The sequence below is a fragment of the Haliaeetus albicilla genome, chromosome 13 (assembly GCF_947461875.1).
Source record: "Haliaeetus albicilla chromosome 13, bHalAlb1.1, whole genome shotgun sequence".
In the NCBI taxonomy this organism is placed as follows: domain Eukaryota; kingdom Metazoa; phylum Chordata; class Aves; order Accipitriformes; family Accipitridae; genus Haliaeetus; species Haliaeetus albicilla.
This window is the reverse complement of record NC_091495.1, coordinates 10,869,649-10,893,445: the sequence shown is the minus strand read 5'-3', so window position 1 is coordinate 10,893,445 and position 23,797 is coordinate 10,869,649. Positions and strand designations below refer to the sequence as shown.

General features: G+C 37.4%; 1 protein-coding gene across 5 annotated transcripts in view; it reads right to left on the bottom strand.

The window, feature by feature from the left end:
- The window catches only part of USH2A (usherin), a 394,137-nt gene that overhangs the window by 349,007 nt on the left and 21,333 nt on the right, over positions 1-23,797 (bottom strand). For all 5 annotated transcript variants that reach the window (XM_069800131.1, XM_069800130.1, XM_069800132.1 and 2 more), the window contains exons 4-8: positions 9,440-9,575; positions 8,199-8,262; positions 5,539-5,833; positions 4,071-4,255; positions 733-954 (exon numbers count right to left, since the gene is read on the bottom strand). In XM_069800131.1, coding sequence (XP_069656232.1) covers positions 733-954; positions 4,071-4,255; positions 5,539-5,833; positions 8,199-8,262; positions 9,440-9,575 — 902 coding nt within the window. The remainder of the gene's footprint in view (positions 1-732; positions 955-4,070; positions 4,256-5,538; positions 5,834-8,198; positions 8,263-9,439; positions 9,576-23,797) is intronic.

Genomic DNA, 23,797 nt, shown 5'->3' with positions numbered 1-23,797 from the left:
CCAAGATGATAGCTATTTTAGTAAAAGCATTATCATAATACATCTGAATCAATAATCAAAACATATTAGTAGCGTAGGAAATTTTAAGGTAAACATGACCTCTAATGGGGTGATTTCTCTCAAAATGAGAACTACCAAAATAATTTCAGGAATAATACTTATTAACAAAAATCTGCACCATATGCTTCTTGGAAACTATTTCATTGCCAAATCTGCATATTATTTACAGGGCATAATTAGTCCTTTCACAAGACAGCACACTTATATACAATAAAGTTGTCACAGATAATGTAACAGTTTTACTGACAGCTGCCCCATTTTAAAAGGAAAACTACAGCTGAAACAATGAGCTCTGCATTAAAACTGTTAAAATTGGCATGTCTGGGAATCTATAATGAAACTTGGAAGCGCTACTGAAGTAAAGCACAAGCCATGGTTTTCAATCATAAGCCTTTGCTTAGAGGCACTGGTAATTCCAAGGAAAGGACTGCTTTTGACAGATTTGTGTAATAAGTATAATTAATTTTAAAATAACATATGAGCAAGTGTTTTAAAAAAACAGTACACCAGTCATTTCAAACTTGATGCACTGCTTCAGACCAAATTCCCTTCTCATTCATAAATGTAAAAGCAGAACAACTTCATTAAATTTTAGGCAGGTCATTATATACTTTGCACAGCTGTAATAGTCAGAGGCAGTGATGGGTGGGGCAAGAGTTCCATAACACCTACCTTCCGCTGACTGTAACTTCATTAACTCCATAGTATCTATGCCTAAAATTTACCCAAGACTCATTAGTATGGTACTGGCCACGGAGATGAATCCTCACTTGTGTAGCTTTTACAAATTCTTGGAGAGATGGAGTATTGTAAAAATCATTGTAACCAGGTCGGTGATTTGGTTCCGGGGTAAGAACACTAAAAGTTAGATTACCACGGGAATAAGGTGTAAAGCTGTTTAAATAGAGAGGAAGACAAATGAAAATCAAAATATCACATATTTTACAGATTCTATCTCCTAATACCCTTTTTCTCAGAGAGGGTCTCCACTTAACTGTACATAGGCTTTTTGTGGTTTCTGGGGAAAATTCTTATGTCAGTGGATTCCCAGTCACCAGAATTCAAGCAGGGGAAAGGAAATGTCCTCTGCATGTCTGTTTTTCCTCAAACTGCCATGCTCTTCTCTAGACCCTAAGCTTCCAATTAAAAGTAAAGCCTCTAAATGGCAACTTCAAAATATGAATAAAGTGTGACTGACACAGTGTCATCTGCACTAAGTTTCCAAAAAGTTTAACACAATGTCTTTGAGAAACATGAACTGTGCTGGAACTACATAAGGAAATCGTTGAGATGACCAACATGATAATTAACGTGCTCATATTGTTAATTATATACCTGGTAAAGACATATAAAAACCATCCAGAAACAATTATATTTTTAATTCCAGAGTCACTGGACTGTATCATCTCATTCGATGAGTGAATAGAGTTAGAAACACACGCCATCTTCCAGTGAGTGAAGTGCAAGAGAATTGAACGGAATGTAGTAGGATTGAGAGTAAAACTGTGTATTTAACCCCAAGAAGGGGAAGGACAGTCCTGAGAATTCAAGCAAAAGCTGAGTAAACTAAAAAAAGTATATATAAACTGCACATTTGCACAATTTGGTATGAACCGTATCTCATATTGGTATACTTACTAGCTAGAGTTTAGCTAAGAGTAGAACTTGCCTCTCCAAGAGGCAAGAATGCCTGCTATTTGCACACCTACTCGGGCTCATTAAAAACAGCTATCCCATGGTATCACCTGGCACCTAACATACAACATTCAAAAAATGTAATTCTCATCACTTCAAAATATCTCTTGAGCTTCTGAAAGATGAGATTCATAGTTAGGCTAGGTCTGCCAAGTCGTACTCCTCTGTCTTCAGGAAGGATCACTGAATTTACTGTGCCCCTATCCAGGTTAGTGCTTCACAAAAATCTCAGTGGAATATATCTGTGTGTTTCTCTGGGCGATACTGTCCTCTCTTCCCCTCTGCAGAAAGTTAAATAAAGTATTTTTCTTCCATTACATATAGAGCTGTAATGGAAATGTTAAGACAGGTACGAATGGCAGACAAATGACACCATCTTGGCATGGAAGCACTAGAAGGAACAGCAGAAGGACTGTAAGGCAGATGGCATGTAGATAAGCAGGTCATCAAGATCTTAGGGCATCTACACGCAGCTTCTAAGGAAACCAGGAAAAGAAAGACGATCCTAAAACAAGGGTCAGCCAATATTCAGACTAAGCAAGGATTCAAGTCTCTGATAGAGGCATAAAGGACAGTGAGTAACTCCTAACTTACAGAGGTGGTACAGGATGCAGAAATAAAATCCTTATATCACTTTCATCTCCTAAAGGACTGAAAAGAGTCCTTTCAGTACTAGCATGTGGTCACCAAACCAAAGCCAGGGTCACTTGCATTCCACGTCAACCCAAGGAGTCCTGGCTAGGCCACCAGGATACAAGCACACTAGTGTCTAAATCCTGGACAGACAATTTGGACATGTCTTGGCATTTACAAGTATGTAGGTGTATGTAAGACAGAGAAAGAGAGACCAGTTTTATTTTACAATAAAATCACCTTGCCCTCCTATAAAGGTGTCAGCAGGGAGCTCTGCTACTGCTGACACAAATTTGGAGCATTGTTTCAACAGTAAGTTCTCTTTGAGTACACAGAATACTCACCATTACAGGGTATATTTCTTATCTTTTAAACAAAGCTTTCTGTACATCAGCTGTACCCAAAAATCATTCATTCATATCACTTCCTATCACCATTTACGTCGTAATCAAAGGGGAGAAACAGTGCTACTCACAAAACATTTATGGGAACAGTTCATACTTAACTCCTCAGTTCTTTTTAGAAAATATACAAGTACGTATTTCTGGGCTGAAAAGGGCATTACACCTCATTTGAGTTATTTTTCCAAAAATGTTTGGCTTACTTAGATTTCCCTTCTCTTCTACCCTCTGCTCCAAGGATCAGCAATAAAGCTCGAAGTCCTTTGCTGAAAACTGGTGTAACTCAGATGACCTTATGCTCCTCTCCTCAGAATACTGAACTGCTGAAGAACAAAGATGCTGACACTTGAAAAGTCTTAGGAAGGTAGCAAAAGTGAACAACAAAAAAAGCAAAATGCCTACAGCACCTGCTACTGTATTTTCTCACTGATTTCCAGCCAAGTACTAAACAAGCCTAATACTGACAGGCATCTGAATTCAGGTAAGGGATAGTGCATTTGAATATATGTAGTGGTGTAGATTCAAAAATATATATATATGTACATACAAGAATTTGTGTAAGTAAAATGATAATACATATTAACTATATATTATATATGTTATATGCTATATTTATGAAATATATATTTTAAATGTTATATATTTTTAAATCTGCTATCTAGTAAAAAGGTTTGCAACATATTTCTAAATGGTAATAATCCTTCTTAGCCCCCCCGCCCCCCCCAGTTTTATTTTGGTTCTTGCTTAGAAAGATTAGAATGCTTCAAGATACAATTTTCAACCCATTTCTTACATGTTTTGCATGATTAGTAGCAAGGCTAAATCATTGGCTTTTGTATGTAAGTTTGGCCTCTATTCTAATCTCCAGAACACATTGCACTCTCCAAGATCCGAAGGTATACTTTCACATTCACTAGATTCTTTAAAACACTCTGTTATATCAGTACCTTCCTCCACTCTTCATCTCAATGTTCTGTACTTGTATTGACAATAACCCCCCAAAACATAAGCATGTAAAATTTCAAAAGTCTAGCTCAAAAATAACAGAGGAATCAATTGTGTCACATTCCTTAATGTCTGAAATCTGATAAAAATGACAGATGACCTTTTGGCAATCTTCAATCGAAAGGTCAGATTTGGGATCTTTTATATACTCAGCAGCCCATAATAAATGAGTATACCAAATTAAATGATTCTATCTCATTGGGAAATAGAAATGAATTGTGTCAGGATGTTACCTGTTCAAAGCATCTGTATTATGCAGATAATACCCACTCATACCTAGGAAGCTGGAGACAGTTGACAGAGTCTGGTTTTTCCAGAGATCCATTGTTATCCATTCCAAAAATACTGCAATTTTTAGCAAAATACTGCCAGTCTTCCCAGTTTAGATCATCTCTTTTTTTCCTTTCAATTCTTATTGCTTCAGGGTGTGGGCTAAAGAACTGCAGTATAATATAGAATACCTACAAGAAGATAACAAATTTTTAAACTGATATTAATGGCTAACTTGTAAAACAATGAGAATATAACCTTTTTTTTCAATATGACAATATAGTCTGCTTTACCACTCAGACAGAAAAAGAACCAATACTTCAGTCCACATATTCCCAATTAAAACCAAAGATAACTTTTTTGTTAAACAAGCTCTTTGATCTCTCAGACATTATTATGCAACAACTGAACTGTTGTTGACTCACTTTTTCTTGAAGACCATTTGAAAATGCACTACAAAGTCAAGTCCATGATTTATTACAGTAACATTATTTTGGCAAAAACGAAGGGCATAGCTATGTGTTGCCAAATATTTGATGAGTTGTTTTATAACAGGTAAATTTGGGGGGTGGGGGGGAATCTCCCTATTTTAGCTTGGATTCTCATCAATACCCTGTGTTCTATTAAAGACCGCTTCCCCAGAATACTGCTTATGCAGAAATGTGTGTGTCAAATAAGGCAAGTCTTAAAACTCCACATGCATTTGAACTTGTTTCTAATTAAAGGACTAATTCTTACTTATGTAGCCAAAACCTGTCATCATGTTCTTTCCCTTCTCACTATTAATGACAAAAAAGAAAAAAAGATAAGCTAGCAAGAATACACAGAAGTTTGGTAGAGCCCCTATAGTGAATGCAGCCCCACTACTGGTATGTGCCTCCTTTCCAGACATCCTGACACTCTTCAACAGCATAGCGAAATGTTAGGTACAATCTGGCCTCTTCAGGAATCTTGCCTGCGTATTGTATTCTCCTTTCCTGTTCCTCAGGAGGCTAAACTACCATCTCCAGAACATCTACAAAACAGAAATCCCCTTCTGATATGTCAGTGTACTGCAGACATGTTAAATTCCATTTGATTGCAGTCAGCTTTCTACCAGAAGGTATAAAACAAGCACCTCAAGTTTTAATAGAAATTAAAATTAAAGTTGACATTTACAAAAGTGGAGTTGAAAGAGAGCAACCATTTTCTAAATATTGGTGTCTTCACACAGGATACCCACTCTGGTATATCTATTCTAGATTACTGCTTGTTACAACAGCCAAGGGACATCAAAAGACAATGACAAGAACCATAATGCATTCTGTTGCATTTTGCATTGTTTCATACTGAAAAAGGAAGTTTTCTTCCTGGTCCTCTAAGGATAACATCTTAAAGCATAAGGTTTGAATTTCCTCAAAATTGTAATGAAATGCCTACAAAAATCTCCTCCTAGTTTTGATTTAATAAATAGCAAATGTAATCTTCTCATTACCTGATACTGTCCATTTTGTAAGTCTATTGTGATTGAAACACCATGATCCAGACCTGCAGTATTAGCAAACACAGATGAAATCCAGCTGGTCCCAATGTCATCATCATTGATGTAATAGAGAGGATGGGCTTCCACATCCAACCTCAGCACTCTGTCGTTAGTGGTATCATCTGCACCATTAGGGATGCAGTACCTCTGTATCAATGGGTGTACCCGGGGATGACTTCCAGGACAGCGGCACTCAGATTGGGTATGCAGATGAGGAAATTTTCCAGAGAATACTTCCAAAATGTCTCTGTCACAGCATATAAAAAAGTAATTACATACATGATAAAAAAGGACAAGTGCCGCTTTGTACCTCTAGGCTCATAGATTAAACAAAATTCAGCTTAGATTACAGTAGAAACCCTAAAGGCCTGGTTTCATCTCGCATAAATGGGGCAATCAGCTAGGAATCAGGCCAGCCAGGGTCCCTACGTAATCAATGGTAAGCAGCAGGCACCTTCAGAAGGTGTCTGTGAAGAAGCCCTCGAGTTCCTTTCATTGCTCCACAGACATATATGGAGCCACGGGAAAGGAGCTGCTTGTTGGTGTGTCTAAAGCTAGGTACGATGAATCCAGCCCTAGGTGCAAGGAGAAAAATTCTTAACATTTTATTACGGCATCATGTCTGGCTCCAATCAGGGATCTGGACATTGTTATTAAGCATACCATAGCATTGGCATATTGCCTATAACCACAGATGAGTTGAATGTTTGCACTCAAATCCTCCAAAAAAATCAGCTTGAGCAATATCACATTGCACCTTAGAAAACCTGGATAGAAATATTTCCACTTTTAACTAACTTTAATACAAATGCCCACTTTTTTAGCTGCTCCAGTCTGCGATCACCGTAGTTGCTTCTTACAGCTCATGTCTAAGTCATTGAGTCACCTTACTTCCCTTTGACATCAGCAACTGAAATAGATACATAGGTAGGCAGGCAAGCAGATAGATACATGAACAACATGGGCAGATTACCTAAACCTTTATCTGCTCATCTCTGGTGTAAAAGAAGGATTCTGTGAGCCTAGAAGATACTGAATTTTCAAATTAAAAAAAAAAACAAACAACCTCTTGCTTTTCTCATTTTTCTACTTTATCAGTAAGAACATTATTTTTGTATACTTATTAAGCAAATAAATACTTGCTGCTGCCACTACAAATTCCACAGAACCTGAAGTTACAGGACATTTTAGTTAGCCACAGACTGAAATTAGTTGATATGCAGGCAAGACTTTCCTTCACAGTTTATCCCAGATAAACGTTTTGGACCAAATTATTTGTGGATATAAAACTACATCCACAAAGACATCATTAGGTTACAACAGTTTGTAAAATACCTTATCTTTCAATTCGGAAACTTTATTCATTTCACTGACTTAAATTGTAGTTCAAAGGATTTGACAAGCATTGCTGTGAAAGAATACAGCCAACATTATTTTCATATAACTTGGAATGCCGATTCATACTAATACTTTAAATTCACAGGAACTTCATTCGTCGTAAAGTCCTGCAGACAGCTGAGCTCTTAGGAACCTGCTCTACCTCTTATGGAAAGACTATCATTACATAGCCTTAAGGTCTGCAGTCGCGAGTGCCACTGCATGTAGCCCACCCAGAAGCACCATGCAGACAAATAGGACCTGACTACTCCTGGCCAGCTTGAATTGACTAGATTAATCCAGCATGAGCTAGATAACAAAGGTAACATTTCTTTGTAATGCGCTAGGAAGGGAGACTGGAGGGCAACAGAAATTGCAGTGGCAACTGTAATTTGGCCTCAGGAATGGAGGAAGTCAAAGCAATTGCCCAGGGCTATGTGGGCTGAGCTAGCGAAGTCATTGGCAGCTTACGGTGACAATCTAACATAGAAAGCAATGAACAGTTAAGACAACAGCACCTCGGGGTAGGGTTGTGTGCGTGGGGTGGGGGGAGCATCAAGAATACCTGAAATGGACGTCTGATACCATGGGGAAGCTGCAAGCAGATGAAAGGGACTGCTAAGCATGGGAGCCAAGCTCACAGCCACGAAGCCAGCATGCTGACCAGTTGGAGCGCCTGTCCTCTTCATTTGGATCACTGGTATTTGAGCGGTCTAAACTGTACTGGCCTGCTATGCTCCCTTCCTCGCCCTACAGTTTACATGGAGCTCTGGGAAAGCTTGGCAAGTCTCACCCAGCAGGACTAAGCTTATCAGCACACACTATTATGTCAGAATTATCATGAGCTGATAACACCTAGACAGTTTATAAGCATTGAAATCTAGCAAGTGGATCTACTCTCTGCAAGAACACTTACTAAGTGAGGTTGTAACAGGGACAACAATAACAAGGAAAGCACACATTTATTACTGAGTGTTGAGTTTCACTACATATATACAGCTATATTTAAGCAATAGTTCAAAAGCAAAACAAATTAAGTTGTTGAATTTATTTTAACTCAAGATTTTTTAGATTAAAAGTCATCTTTGAAATGAGGTTCAATAAACTACATCACCATAAGCAATTATCTAAAGGAGACATATGAAAACCATTATACTTTGGGAAATAAGCATATTGTTATTTATTCTTTCTAATCACCACACTCTCATTTTTTTACAAAAATAAAGGTTCTTTACCTGTTTGTAAGTGCCACTGGGTAAAATCGAAAATCTTGCATTCTTCCAACAAATTGCTCCAAACCTAAGAAAATATACCATAAATAAGTAACCTATAGAGCAGAAGGCAGCTTTGCACTGCATGAGAGCACCTTTAATTCAGCACTCAGAGATCTCTCTTGCACAATTACCCCTCCTGAATGAAACCATCTTGGACCTGGACAAAACTATAGAGGGCAGTGACTTAATTTTTTTTATAAAAAAGAATGATTTATAATAACTTTATAAGAACATTTTGTACCTATCTCTTTTCTGATTAGAGAGGTGGCACAAGGATCGGCTCATTAGACAGAAGTAATGAGCCAGTCCATGTGCCACCTCTAATTAGAGAAGAGATACAGTAGGTACAACTGTACCTATCAATTTATACAATAAAGATAAAAAGCATTTTAAAATATTCCTTTCTTTTATACGTTTATTAGTTATCCAGTATTCAGAATCAAAATCACAACAAAACACATTTCCATATACAAGCTTTAAGAAATGGGGCACAGAATGACTTCCTTGCCCAAGAGCATAATAAAGTTTTTAAGTGACATATAGTTATATTTAGAAGTTAGCTTCAAATTGTGCATGTTCCTGAACAGCAATAGCCAGTGTTCTTACATCTGCAGAGCCAAGAATTTGTGGAGAGCAAGAAAACATCCCCCAGGTGTTCTGCAATGATCATGTCATGCTGTAGTACATATAAAATTCTAGATGTAGATGAGGAGTAACGCTACCAGGCATTACTAGAGGCTAAGGGATTCTCATTCTCCTAGTGGTTTACATGAGTAGAACTGAAGAACGTGAACAGCCAGAAACTTCAGCTCTATTCCTGACTCTGGAGAGGAGTATAGTCTAGTGGCCACGCACAATCCCATTCTGAAGTAGTTTCATATATTTACTCAGAAAAACTGATCGTAAATTAATGGAATGTGTCATACTTTATATACCTACATTCTGGAGAATGCAGGAAAACCTACCCGTATGCAGTAACACATAGAATAAATTATGATCCTACAGGATCATCCACCAAACACCTATCTTTCAGCTAACCCTTTGAGAAAGCTAATCATACAATAGGAATTTTCTCCTGCAGGAAGATATTACTTCTCAGCATACAGATAACTTAAAATGACTCACATGTGTTTTTTAACCACATTATGCACATCTTATTTTGAATATTCTGGTGCATTGCACTAAAATACTGCAAGATTTACCTGTGAAGCTTTGTCCAATTTGCAGTGTACCATCAGCATCAGTATCTGCAACTGTTCCCACAAGAATCCTTGAATCAAAAGGTGTGTTGTCATCTTCCCATCCATTCAAGAAGAAACTAATTCTGCTGTGATGCACCTATAGAACGAATATAAAGGGGCAAACACACGCTTCATTATGCAATCACTTTGATTTCTCCACATGTTGCATCTACCACTGATTAATCGTTAACATTACTTCAACCTACTTGCCCTGTGTCTTTATTTTCAGTGCCTACTGAAAGTAGTTACCTCTCTTCTGTCCATCCATTAGCAATCCAGTTAATAAGATCATCACTCAGATGCACAGAGTATAAAATTTCTACAGTGGTTAAATCAAAGAAGAAACTACAGTGCAGTGATCTGGTGGGGAGGGGGAAAAGAGGAAAAGGAGAAGGATGGGTCTGTTTCACAAGGTACGAGGTTGGTTACAGCTACATCACCACTTCAGGCCACAGGCACATGTTATATCTGTCAGAGCTCTTCTCATACACATCAGTTCAAACAGGCCTCAAGGGGCTATATACCATACTCAGGATAACCAAATGCAGCACTTTTCAGTCAGGACTCTAACACCCCTCCAAAATGCCTCCCTAACCTCAGCATGTTTCCTTCTACAAAGGCTGAAGGGAACAGTATAGGAACTGGCTACATCTGCTTTACACCCAGTGGGCAGTTCCCTTACATCAAGGGAACCCTTGGCTAGGAATATGCACTCAGCCAGCACCCCAGGGTACTGTTTTCTGCAAGCGTTCCCTTCCCTGCCAATTCATTTTAAATTTGAGCTAGCGTTCATAGAAATACTTTATGGCATTCTCCCAGCTCCACAAAGTCACAAGATGCTGAGCTTTTACAAACTACTTTTTTGCATGAAAAATCCTCATGTTTAGGTTACATAAAATTAGAAAAAGTTTAATAATACAGGAGTGCCTTTCAGCCTTACATTTTATGAAATTCAATACTCTCATTTAAAAAATACAGCCACATAAAAAATGACAACTGGAGGCATCGTGGCTATAGTCAGCTTCCCATTAATGAAGTTAATTATAGAAACTAAGTGCAACTTATTCAAAACTTTTGAACTCTGTTGAATTGTTTACTGAATAAACTTAATCGCATTTATTTCAGAAAGTGATTTATTTGCAAAAACTGATATGACGTGATTTTTTGCAATATTTAGCTTGCATGAGGATTATTTCACATGCGAGCTCAGTAGCCTTCAGATTTTGAAACATCATTTTGTTGTTGCCAATTTACAGAGCATTATTTTCATTTTGCAGATATGGATGCCTGCTGAATCGTGTCTACAGAGGCCTAATAAAACTAGAGTGCTTCAGCCTGTCTTGATACTCACGCTAATCAAAACAAAATAAACCTGGAATAATTGCTTCCATAAGAACAATATATATGTGAGGACAAACAGAAGGTTTACAAGGCAAAATAATTTGTTGCAAAGAGGAAAGCCAGAACGTGAAAAAGTATCAGTTTGAAAACCACAATATAAGTACTCACAAAGCTATTCCACCAATAAAGTCTTTCAAATTTCAGACCAAGATAAACGGACACAATTATCTATAAATCTGAGCTCAGATGATCAGCATCAGTGCCCCGGGCAACAGGAGTCTTTCAGTATTTTAAGAAAGAAAATATGAAATGAGATGGAGGTTTTTGTTTGGATTTTTTTTTTTTTTTTTTATTTAGGCTTCACACAAAATTGTACAGATGAATTTTTCTCCTTAAACTGCACTTTCAAACATACACATGCATGCTGAGCTTTATTGTCATTTCCACATTTAGTCAATATTTCCCAAATTTAGACAGGAATATTTATTGCCCTTCCACTGATGGAAATTTGAAGGCTATTATCATAATTACTAAGCCTTGAGATTTGTTCAAAAAGTTATTGCATATGAGTTTCACCGCTCAAAATACATCTCTCCATTTTAAATTATCTTTTGTGTTGACACATCAATGACCTAAATACAACAGTTTTTTATTTAATTTTAATTCAAAGCCCTCTAAACATCTGATGCCCTATTTGCAAGAGTCTAAGTATATGTGTATATGGTGGTTACATTGCATTTTTTTTCTGCATCACATTTTTTACAGCCTGTTACTGTCATTTGGTGTTTGACTGTTATCATCATAAAAGATACAGGCTTTTCTACTTTGTTATTTGTAGCATTATCTCATGTTTTACAACATCTTTGCACAACATGCCCGCACATGAAATATAACTAGTGAAAAGTTCTCAGTGGTATTAATGCATAAAAAAGAATGTGGTTCCATCTCTACTGTCTTTACCCAGCCAAAAGCTGATGAACAGCCAATTTTCCTTTATCACATTAGCACAGCCATGAGGGAAACACATTTGTTCTAGTCAGCTACACTAAAGATACTATTACCAATCTAACATATACATGTTTTATATCAGCAGTATTCTCAGAGTATGAGGGAGCCAACAATATATTAACACTAGCATGACAGTTTATTTAAGAAAAGAAAATTGTCTCTGTAGAGGGACAGAAGTTAGAAATGTATGGCTAAAGCTCAGTGTCACTGGTCTAATAAAGGTAATAATTCTTAAGCTTTCTTTATAGCAGGTAACACTCCTGTGGCAGCTCTGTCATATCATTCAAATAAAAATGTTGTCTTTTACAAGTTTAAGAGTACCTTTATTTTTAGTCAGATATGAAGCATGTTTCCACTTTCCTGTTTTCACTGTAAAACACTTGTAAGTGGAATGCAGAAATGGGCGCACTCACCCCCATCAGCTCCTTGCAAACTTACCGTCTCAGCCACAGCTTCTGTAGGACCCAATCCTGCCTCCCCCAGTGGTAAGCACCGTGCTCGCCTTCATGCACCCCCTACTAAAATCAGTGGGACTATTTATGACTTGAGTGACAGAATAGGGCCCTAAGTGGCCAGGTATTTTTACTTGTTGAAAATAGGTGACTAACAACAATTTTAAATCTCCCTCCCCCCCACCAATCTCTTTGTATTAAATAGGATTTAGAATAGTTGGGTTTAATATAGCACATCCCCAAGGTAGCCCTAAGCACTTTACAATGCTGAATTGGATATCAGTAGTGCAGTGACTGTGTAAGGCAAAGGCAGCAGTCATTATGCATTTGGCAGTAGCTCAATGTAATGATCCCCCTGCTGGTTATTAAAGGGGGTATGAATATCTGACATGGGAGGAAAATGTAGGAGGGAAACCATGTGTGGCATAAAAAAATCCCAGCGGCTCTCCACTGTGGGAGGAGAGGAATGTCTCAAAGTTTGGTGTCAGTTTAGACTAAGCTAAATAAGAAGGAAGGCTGGCACCGAATCGGCTGTTTGATGTGGTTATTTAAGGTCTCCTGACCGTTAGCATTAAATTGCATACAATACCACAGAAATAAAAGATGAATTTCACTCCTGACTAGGACAACAGGATTAATCCCCTGTTGTCTTTATCAATAACGTTCAGTAGGAATTTGCCCCAAGAGAGTAACAGGAGATGGGTAGGGAAGGCTGGCCTCATGGCTGTGCAGAGCACAGGACCAGAAGCCTGGGACATCAGCGCTCTAATCCCAGCTCTGAAACCATCTCTCCCTCCCGTGCTTCCCCATCTGTCAGATACTTAGCAAGTCACCTCACAGGGAGGTGGCAAGGATTAGTTACTAAGATAAATTCACTCTGCAACTACATTAGCCTCTGCCAATGCAGAGCCTAATACCAATTCCAAGCAATGGAAAATCCATTTGATGGTGAACTGAGATGGTGAAAGATATCCATAATCTTTCCTCTAATGGCACTCTTGTTACAATCCAGAAGAGTTTCAAAAATGAGAGGTGCTGGGCCAATGAGCTGATAGGCAAGTTCCTTCAGTGCATCCCAAATGAAGCTCTTATGGTCCTCTGCCACAGCAAATTGCCCATCAGAGCCAGCAATACCAAATCCAATCACTTCCTACCCAGGAAAAATTCCCTACCCTATGAGTCACTGCAGTGCAGAACGGAGGACACACTGAAGAAACGAGCTACTGCTTATAAAATGAAATAGGGACAGAAAAGGCATTACCACTGTTTATTTTCTCACCTAAAGATCCGTGCTACTCAGACTCCACCCATGAAAACATAACAATGAAATTTGACATTAATTTTGCCACTTGGTTGAGATCAGGCAGAGCTGTCGTGTAAGCAAAAGCCAGTATTTTCATGTATTAACTGCCAACAGAAACTTCACTATACTGCAGTAATCTGTGTGGCAAAAGAGAGGCATCACAACCAAATACTGCACTTCAGAGCAGTTGTACTGGCTAAGACTAAGGGACTAACTATGGTAAAAAGCAGAAGCAGAGGAGCATATAGGAGCATGGTAAGCATGTATGATACTGCTCCTGAATACTCTTTGAACCTCAAACCACCGGCAGCTCAGAGACTTCATCAGCCAGCCATGGCCTCTATATATTTAGTAGTTTTCCATGGATTTCTTTTGCATGATTTTGTATAGCTGCTCCTTAAAGGCAAAACCTTCTACTTCCCCCAAAGGCACCCACTGTATAGGCTGATTCAAGAATACCATGGTTTTTTATTTCTCTCTTTTTTTTTTTTTTTTTTAAGCCTTGAACTGTACTGTTATCTGTAGGTATAACATAAAATAGTATAATAAGTGCATAAATAAATAAATAGTATAACAGGTATAAATAAACAGTACAACAGGTATAATAAAAATATTTAGTATTTCAACAAAAATTATCAATATGCTTTTCAAAAAAAGCCTAATATTCATTTTCATTAACACAGAGACAGAACACATTTCGGGTATCAAGTAAAAGACACAGTTATATTGATTCCCCTTTTTTGAGCTACAATGGCACTTTCCAAGCCAAAGCCAATTTGGGGAAATTCCAAGACCCCCATCTACAAAGTTTTGGCTTTCAGGAAGTAACACACACATCTATTACATCGCAACATACATGTGTGATATCTGGCACATTTAAGCAACATATACTTTCTCTTCACACATTAATCATCCTGTCATCAAAATGTCCTGTTATGTATACAGAAAGGCAACTGAGACAATTTTAGTCTCTTCCATGTAGAGCTGAATTGCATCATTTCTGCCAAAATAAATGAAGTTAAGTGAATTCTTCTTCAGTGGATGCTATGATCTTTTTGCATCAGTAAGGTTTTTCCATTAAAAATAAGTCCTAATATTTATACTACCCACATCCCTTGTGCAAAATTCTTTCTAATAAAGAAAATAGGAAGGAGAGACATAGAAAAGAATCCTATATGTTCCATTAAAAAATAATAAAGAATACCTAAATATATCATAGCAGAGCTCAAGATCACTAACCAGAGACCAAAATTCCACTGCACTAAATAACATAAAACCAACAGATGCAGTAGTCTCTTCCACAAATGTTTTAGAATTTATAATTATTATATGTTTCAAAGACATACCGGTTTTTCAGTAACTACAATCTTTCCCTTTAGGTTATCTGTCCTATCCCAACATTTAATGGCATGGGAAAGATTTAGTAAAGTATTACAGATAAATTAAGAGGAGTTATTTCAAGACAACATTAATTTCTTCTACCGGTTAAATATACATTCTTTTTACTCTTATTCATCATAGCTTCTAGTAACCATAAAATACAATTTAATCTTTAAGTTTCTTCTCATCATCTATTGTTCTAATTACTAGATCACAGTGTCTGGCAAGACAGATGAAGAAACCAGATGGATTTCTTCCCAGATTTGCAGGCCATAAATGAGGAGTTCCACAACAGAGAGAACTCTGGCACCAAAAATGAAGGAAAAAAATCTTTTCCAGTCGTTCAAGCCAAATGATACCAACCCTGGCCTGTTTAGTTATGCAGCCAACTTAGTGATGGCAAACACTTCAACTGTAACTTCAGCTCTTAAGGCTATTTATACCATCAAAGAAAGTCTCAGATGGCAGGGGCAGGAATGACCGACATATAAAACAAGGACAATGACCAAAAATTCATCTTCAGATAAATACTAGGAAATGGAATACATTCCAGTACATGTAACGGACACGACTGTTTTCAAATAAGATGAAAAAGAAGCAGTTCAGGGATCTATGATATGTACCAGACAGGGAACAAGATTCTCCCAAGTATCAGGTACCTGCAAACTAAAATTAAAAAACAAAAAAAAAAAAACCAAAAAAAAAAAGCAAGCTAATTTTTAAGTTAAAAATGCAAATTTAGCTAGCTGCAAATACAAGCTAAATTTAAAAATTAAATATAAACTAAAACATAAAGCCTGTTTCTAAAATATGAGAAAACAAACAAACTCTCCTCCAAATAAGTGAACAAAAAATAAACTGTAAGAAAACTCAAACAAGTCTGTATTAGTTTATCCTTTAAATAATCTCTATTTGCACAGCAAGTTTCTCAGAAATAGAAATACCTTTATTATTATAAAGGAAATACTTTTATTATGAAAAAGAAGGTGATACACAATATGAAGAATTGTAAAGTATTTTATGAAGAGCAATTAGGTAGCTATACATTTTACCTGTAAGGCATTAAAAAAAAAAAAAGTGTTCCATTTACTTTCCAGATCAACTGGCAGAAATGACCCCTCCCCTTAATTGCTATAAAAGCTAAAGCAACTCCAAAATCAATAAAGTTACACAGGCTTTACAAAGATGTAAATGAAAGCAGAAGTTAGCATAAATTAGTTGCTTAATCATTTAGAAACAATGAGGAATCTGAGATTATGAGAAATCAGGAGAAGCTGCAACTCATCCAGCTCAAAAATTACTACACAACATACCGTTACAATTGCTTACCACCACTTAATTTGGTATGGTTCTTATAAAAGTTGCTACCTGAACATAGCTTGCTATCTCTTAAAATAACCAAGATTCAGAAAACCTTTTTTTCCTTCTAAACGTATTGCAGATTTGTTGCATCAGGAACTTTTCCAATGATTTCATTCTATAGAAATAGACAGTGTATTAACACATTTTCTCCCAAGGTGAGAAAACAGATTAAGGTTATGACCAAAATGACAGGCCTGTGGCTTCCTTGAATACTTTAATAGAGTCAACAAATCAACAGTGGTCACTGATGACAACAGATGAGGGAAGACAATAGATGGAAGGAGGGGAATTAGTGACGCTGCTATAATGGTCTAATCAGAAACTTGAGCATAGAAATCTTTTTCACCTTCAACCTGTCTAAATATGCTCTTTTTGCCTGCTCATATAAAGACATACAGCATATTCTACCACTGGGGGACATGTGGGTTCACATCTCTATTCACACAGCAGGTGTGAAACAGAAGCGTAGGAGTTAATAAAAGATACAGTAAAGGGGTTTTACATATCAAAGAGATGAGATGCACACAGGTATGTATTTCAGTATTTTCTGGCATAATTGCAAATCTTGCTGAAGCTGCAGTTACAAAGGCTTCCACGTGGCTTTAATATTTCTTAAGTGAATTTCTGTAACGAGGAAAGGTCAGTGATACAGACTTAAGCAACACAAAGTGGACAAATGGAATTTGGGGGGGGGGGGGGGGGGAATTGGATTTAAACCATTAGCATGAATCCAAGTTTACTTTCAGCTATGATTTAAGCAGCTAGTGACCAAAACCCACAATGCTGCATTTTACATATTTTTAAAAATCTGGGTGCCTATATGCCCCTAAACTGATGCATCAGAAATGGCAGACAACTTTCTGCCACAATTCAACACCTTCCTTCACCGAAGAAATTGCAGAATTTAGACATCTTGAACATCTATCTCAAAGGCTCCTTTCCTACCCCAACAGTTCTGCCTTATTCTTCTTATTTTGCATTATTCTACTAAATTTTATTTCTCCTTTTTAATCTACTACATTTACATTTATCCTTTTAAAAAAAAAAAAAAAAAACACCACAAAAAATGTAGTGAATACAGGTGGGAGCAGATTCCATGCCCCCGAGGACTATTTTTCTCAAACATTAATACAAACAGGGAACAAAATAAATGGTTTATCCCAAAATTCCTCTACTCCTCCCAAGCCTTCAGGTAATCTCTCTGTCAGCCACCTTATGACTGCTTTAGAAAATAAAGAGGTGCGGTAGTTTCCACAGCTTAACCTCTGCGGATGCGTGAGGATTCCACACCACACACAACCACCTCCTACTCCACACATTACTCACCAGCACTGGTGCACAGCCTGCTCATACAGTCTTACATTGCTTACCTCTCCTTACAACATACCACATGCAGCCTAACCCAAATTTAAAAACTTAGCTGCATGGTTAATTCAGGAATAAGCACTATTGGACATTTTTGTAGTGTAAGTACATTTTGACAGTGATGACATTATTGCTAGGGATGTTTGGGCAGATGTCTTGCATACATCAAAATCCCCGGTGCTCTTCCCCACCCCACCCCTCCCCACCCCCCGAGACAAAGCTTACAGCCCTAAGTTAAAGAGTTCACTTTTAGTCTTTTGCTCTTTGCATTTTAATTTTTTTTATTTGGAATGAAAATTGAGACAACACAGAGGGAACTTGGCAGATCTAAAGCTTGGCAAGAGATAATGAATTTATGTAGCAAATATATGAGAACAAGAATATGTCAGGAAGAATTTGTCTGGGATCTTGTTCTCAAACAGACCAAAAAAGATGGTAATAACCATGTTAAATAGGGACAGGGGGATGGGGAGAGGAAGGGGTATGGAAATTGAAGAATAATATCCAGGGGGACAAGCCAGCTCAGGCAGTTTATCTGCCTAACACTTGACAGACAAATGGTACCTTCTATACCAGTAGAAGAACTTCCTGACGAGTTTGCCAGTGAGCTTGGTGCTGCTTCAGCTAGAACCCTGTCTTGATTTCAAATGCATTTCTCTTTCTTACCAAATACAGGAGAAAAGGAGTGCTACCTTATACAGCCATTACAGTTACTTAAAATCTTCAATGCTGATTTTAGATTGTTTGCCCATTATCTTATAGCAAATGCAAAAGATACGCACATAATAAAATTTATTTTAGTTGCTATTATTAAATGACTTTGTTCACATTTCTAAACTCCTGTGTTTCCATATTCAAACCCTGTACTACCCTCGCATGGTAAAAAAAATGAAGTTTTTATGCTACAGGAACTCTGTACCTCTGAGCAAACCCAAACCTACTACCCACCCCTCTGTATTTCAAGCCTTTGAAGCAACTTGGCTGCAAGCATGAAGGAAAAGAGCACAAGAAGATAGAGGCAAGCTGCAACCCTGGCATCTATATAGATTTCAGTGTAATGATTTTCACACATCTTTGATTCTCAGACCAAAGAGCATTTTACAGGAAGAAAACAAAGAGGGCTTGGGGCCTTTCTTTGCAACCACTGACTTAAGTAACAGCATGGTCAGGGACTTAATGATGATTTTAAAAAAGAAAGTGCTTAAGTCAGCATTCATGGCTAGGGGAGATTCCTTTACTTTCAACCATTGTGTCATTTTTAGAAGGAAGCCCTGCCAACGTAGTTCTAGGCTGAGATTCATTATATAACTGTAGCCAAAAATATAAAGTCAACTCTGCCCTCTCACCAGAGCGTGCCAGTCTAGCCAAAATACAATACTACAAATGTTTAAATTTATTAAGTATTTTATTTTTAGTTCATTCGTGTCAAAATTCAAGGATGCTGCATTTCTATTCTTCACTGACAGAAGGAAGTAAAACCTCCAAAATCTCCCTTTTAGCACCTCCTTAAGCTCTATAGGAAAATCAGCTTCAGCCTTTATAAACAGGAACTGAAGTTGTGAGTGGAAACAGTACACGCACAAGCTATTTGGCATTACATCACTGAATTCTTCTTCAAAATCAGGATGCTGCTTTAAGCTGACTAGGAGCCTGCACAGGGAAATGGTTTGAAATAATTCAAAAGTTTAATTCTTCTCCAGTATGCTCCAAATGAAGTTTCAATATACATGAGTTCACCATAAGCAGGATCAACTAACTGAATCAGTGAATTAAACTGTATTTTAACCCAGACTATTTTAGGACCATTACAAGAAAAGACATGGAAAGATGCCTTTCTTTACAAGATTTACAGGGGATGCACACATGCATCAGTATTTGATGATGCTGTGCACAATCTTGTGGCAGAATCCAGAGGATTTTAACTTTCATTAGTACAAGAGGGTAACACCACCTGTGTTGAATATATTTTCCTGCAGGCCAGCAAACTGGTAGAATACCAGGAAAGCATTCAAAAATGAATAATACTTTTTCATCTTTGGTTTTATCCTCTACTTTTTTCTTTCTTTTACTCTTCTTGTTAGACTTTGACAGATACTTTTCCAGGAGTTCCTGATAAAAAAAAAAAATCCTCAATTAGAAGGCTTTAGAAATTAAAACTGCCTAAATGGGAAAAAACACCATTCCTTAAATACTGAAATTGACTCATCACAACATCCTGTCCAGAGATAACAAGTGGACTGACTAGTACTTCAGCTGTGAATTTATTTAAATGTAGACATACACATGCAGTATTAGGAAGGCAAAAACAGGATATGAAATAAACATAAGGCATCAGCTCTAAGCTCACTGTCAAGAGTATACCAAGGCTTCTAACCACAGAGTTCAGCTGAAGGTAACTATCTGTCAAATGTAATCTGTGCAAGTGAATATGCTTAAGCTGGTGCTATGAATCAACCAAAATTGCTTTGGTCTTATTGACATTCAATTGCAAGAAGTTGCAGCTCATCCAGTCCAATAGACATCTGACAACACCAAGAGTGCTTCAGTGACAGAAAGCTTTAAATACAGATGCAACTATCATCACAATACATATGGAACTGAACTTTATGATCCCTCAATACCATCTTCAGAAACTGGTCATCAGCTGGATGCCATAAGACCACGCGGTCACCCTCTCTGCCTGTTGCTGATTTCTGTAGTTAACAAATCACTGTGACTTAAAAAAAAAAAAAAATAAAAAGAATACAGATTGACTGACAAAAAAAGACCACTCGATCTTTCATCACTGTCTCATTAAATCTCTCTCTGAAATCCACTTTTCCCATTATCATCTTTGTTTGCCTTTCAAATAAAATGCCAGATCAAAATTTGTTCAAACTGTTTGCTTTAGTTAAGGGCCAGATCTCCAGCTACTATAAACTGCCTTCAGCTTCAGCAATGCCATTTTACACTTGCTGAGATTCAGACCTCAAATATATTAAATTTACTTTCTTCCTCACAGCTGTTCTTTACACCTTGAAACAAGATGTCTGATAATATGTGCATGTGGGATGTTGGACAATAAAGCATCTTGCATACTGGGTCCCAAAAGAAGATCCGATTCATGTCCTAACTTTGCACAAAAGAAAGGAACACCACCTGCAACCATCTATGTGCTTGTTTGACCCTTCTCTCTCAGAGAACTCCTGCCATTTCAGTGGTAGATGCTCCAGTGCATCACAGTGTCTTTTTCTAAAAATTTTCGTATAACCCCACTGTCTACATGAGTTGTTACATACCCACTTGCTTGGCCTCCCCAGCTCCTGCTGCCTCATTCCTTCCCTCACCATACAGTGAATTGAAATTATCCCAGAGCCACAAATAGATAAAGGAAGTTGGGGAAGAGGAAATATGTCAACTACATACAGCTTGCAACGATGTTTAAGGGGCTGCACAGTGTAAAGTATTTTGGGAAGGATAGGGGGGAGAGAGACACATGCCCGTGTTATGGGCACTCTGAACAGTTATGCCCATGCTCTGAGAAATCCAGTGTACGAAAAAAAGTAGAGACTTGAGGAAGAAACCTCATCAGGGGACCACAACGACAGAACTGTCTTAAAACAGAAGGGCTGGAGAGGATAAAGGGACAGTAGAAGAAATGGTAAAGAACAGCGAAGGGGAAGGAAAAAGCATAAGGTCGGGAGGGGCAAGTTGTCTCTTTGCCTTTCCTTCTTTTGCCTCAGGCTTATATCGGCCTTTCCTTTTCTTGACTTAACTGGGATGAATTTTAATTGCAGCCTCTCTACGTGTTTTATACACTATGTACTCTCTACTTGTGTGGAGTGGATTTCCCATTCATCACAGGATTGCAGGCAAAAATCCCGGGAGCATTTTGCTTTCCTTCAAAGTTAGCTTTGCTAAAATCAATAACTTTAGGGCTGCTTCCTCTGTCTAGCACATATCCCCACTCCATGACCATTTAAAATTTCAGTCAGATTTGATCATTTGATTTTCTTATCCCCGTATACAGATTTATATTGTCATTGTTATTATGTAAAGATTGGAAATATTCTATATTGTTTCAATAACAGTATAAAGGCAATGACCTTACTGCAACAGTGAAAACATGCTCTCATTTGTAGTTTTAACACAGTCAATATCCTAACTGATCTCTAACAATTTCTCTTCCTACTGTCTCCTCCTCAATACCCCAGCATTCTTCAAATCAAAGTTCTAGTTTTCTTAGGCACCCATTTTATGTCTTAAATATTTTTATTCCTTGGGCTTTTTTTCTGACCACCTGCAAGTCTAGTGCAACAGCCAAGAATCACAACTATATTAAATTGTCCTTACCTTGTATGCAAACCACTGAAGTTAAGTTTTACAAGAAGAAGGAAAAAAAAAAGGGGGGGGGGGGAGCAGGAGTGTTTCCTACTGCAGATTGAGTATCATCCCTCAGCAATATTGTTACATCTCTTCCAGCTTTATATTAGCTCTCCCTTCACTAAAACTGTGTATCTTGGCATTTTAAATCCCCCTTCATTTTCTTGGTTGTCTCTCTTATTCCAATAATGTCTTTCTTATCCTTGAAAACATGTCACTCCAATTCAGCAGCCTTATTACATATGCTCCTAGCATTTGTATAAAAGATATTTAGCTTTTCTCTTTGCCCTCCTTTACTTTTCTTTTTCACTATCTCCTACAATGTTAATCCCTTCTCAACGGGAAATGGTTTTCCTTCAATACAAGTCTTTCTTTTTGTGCATAGATCCACTAGTTCAGCTTGAACTCCCTGAAGAACAACATAAATTAAAAAAAAAAAAAAGGCAGGGGGACGGAGAAAAAGATGGAACCCTGGAGTGCTCGTGAAGCAATTAACTCTGTTCAAGAACAAGCCACGTATTAATACAAATTTGACCCCAAAGAGTGAAATCAGAAAGCAACTGGAATGCAGACGGATCCATAAGGTGGTTTACAGGCTTAAGAAAAACTAATAGCTATTTCATGAATAAAGCCTTCAAGATGCAAAAATGCAAGTAACAGCAAGCAGAAGGATCCAAAATAAGAATCATGTATGTCATTAATTTTTTGGACAGGGGCAATTTTAGTACTGTGTTAAAAACAGAGTGATATAACCCACACTGTCAATTATCTGATAAACAAGTCCGAAGACAAAGAAAGATCGATGCAAAAAGAGACAGCTTTTGAAATGGTCTGTATTTTTAAAGAATTAGTATTTTAAAAAGTAAACACTGTTTTTAAATAAACAGTTGAATCAGACATTAATGATCCTTCTGCCACAATGTATGCATTCCAATTATGGATTGGCAATTTTCATTTAATCTTTTGCTGGCAAATACTTCACCAGTACTTCAGTAGTATGAAGTAATATTAAAATGGTTAACTACAGCTCTGCCACTTTCTACCCCAACCAGCACTGTACCAATGAAAAATATTCTTTATTGCCTGTGTCAGTAGAGCTCTATCAATCTCTTACTGATGCCTCAGGACAGAATAAACATATCTGGGCAGGGGAGTGACAGAGAGAACCGGAGAGCTCAAAAATGCAAATACAGATTCTGTTAAAAACTAAACTAATTAACAAATAAGCTTTGCTCTAACTGCTATTTTAACCATCGATCAATCTCTGTTCTTTTTACATGGAAAGGTTTAACAAGCGATCTTGTGCTGCAAATGAGTTCCAAACAATAAAACATAATAAGAGGATCCTAGACATCAGATCTGAAAATACATGGAGAACAATTGCTTTCTTGCTGCATAATGACTTTATTTTCCCCAAATCACAGAACAAATCAGATCCAAGATCTGATGATCACTATAGTAACATGAAAGGAGACAAGTATTAAGGATTCAACAAGATGCTTTTTAGCAGCTACAACTGTTACATAGACTTGCCAAAATTAATTGAAACAAAAGGTCTGAAAGTACATTTTAGATAATCTCATAACAATGCACATTTTCTTTCTGCCCCCTCCATTTAAAATACAGCACTACCACTGATTCTGAATTTTCCTGAACTACTTGTAATCATGTAAATTAGGGACAAGATGTAGATGTCAAATGAAACGTCCCTTCTGAATAAAGTCTCTGTGCTTCACTAGTCAAAGA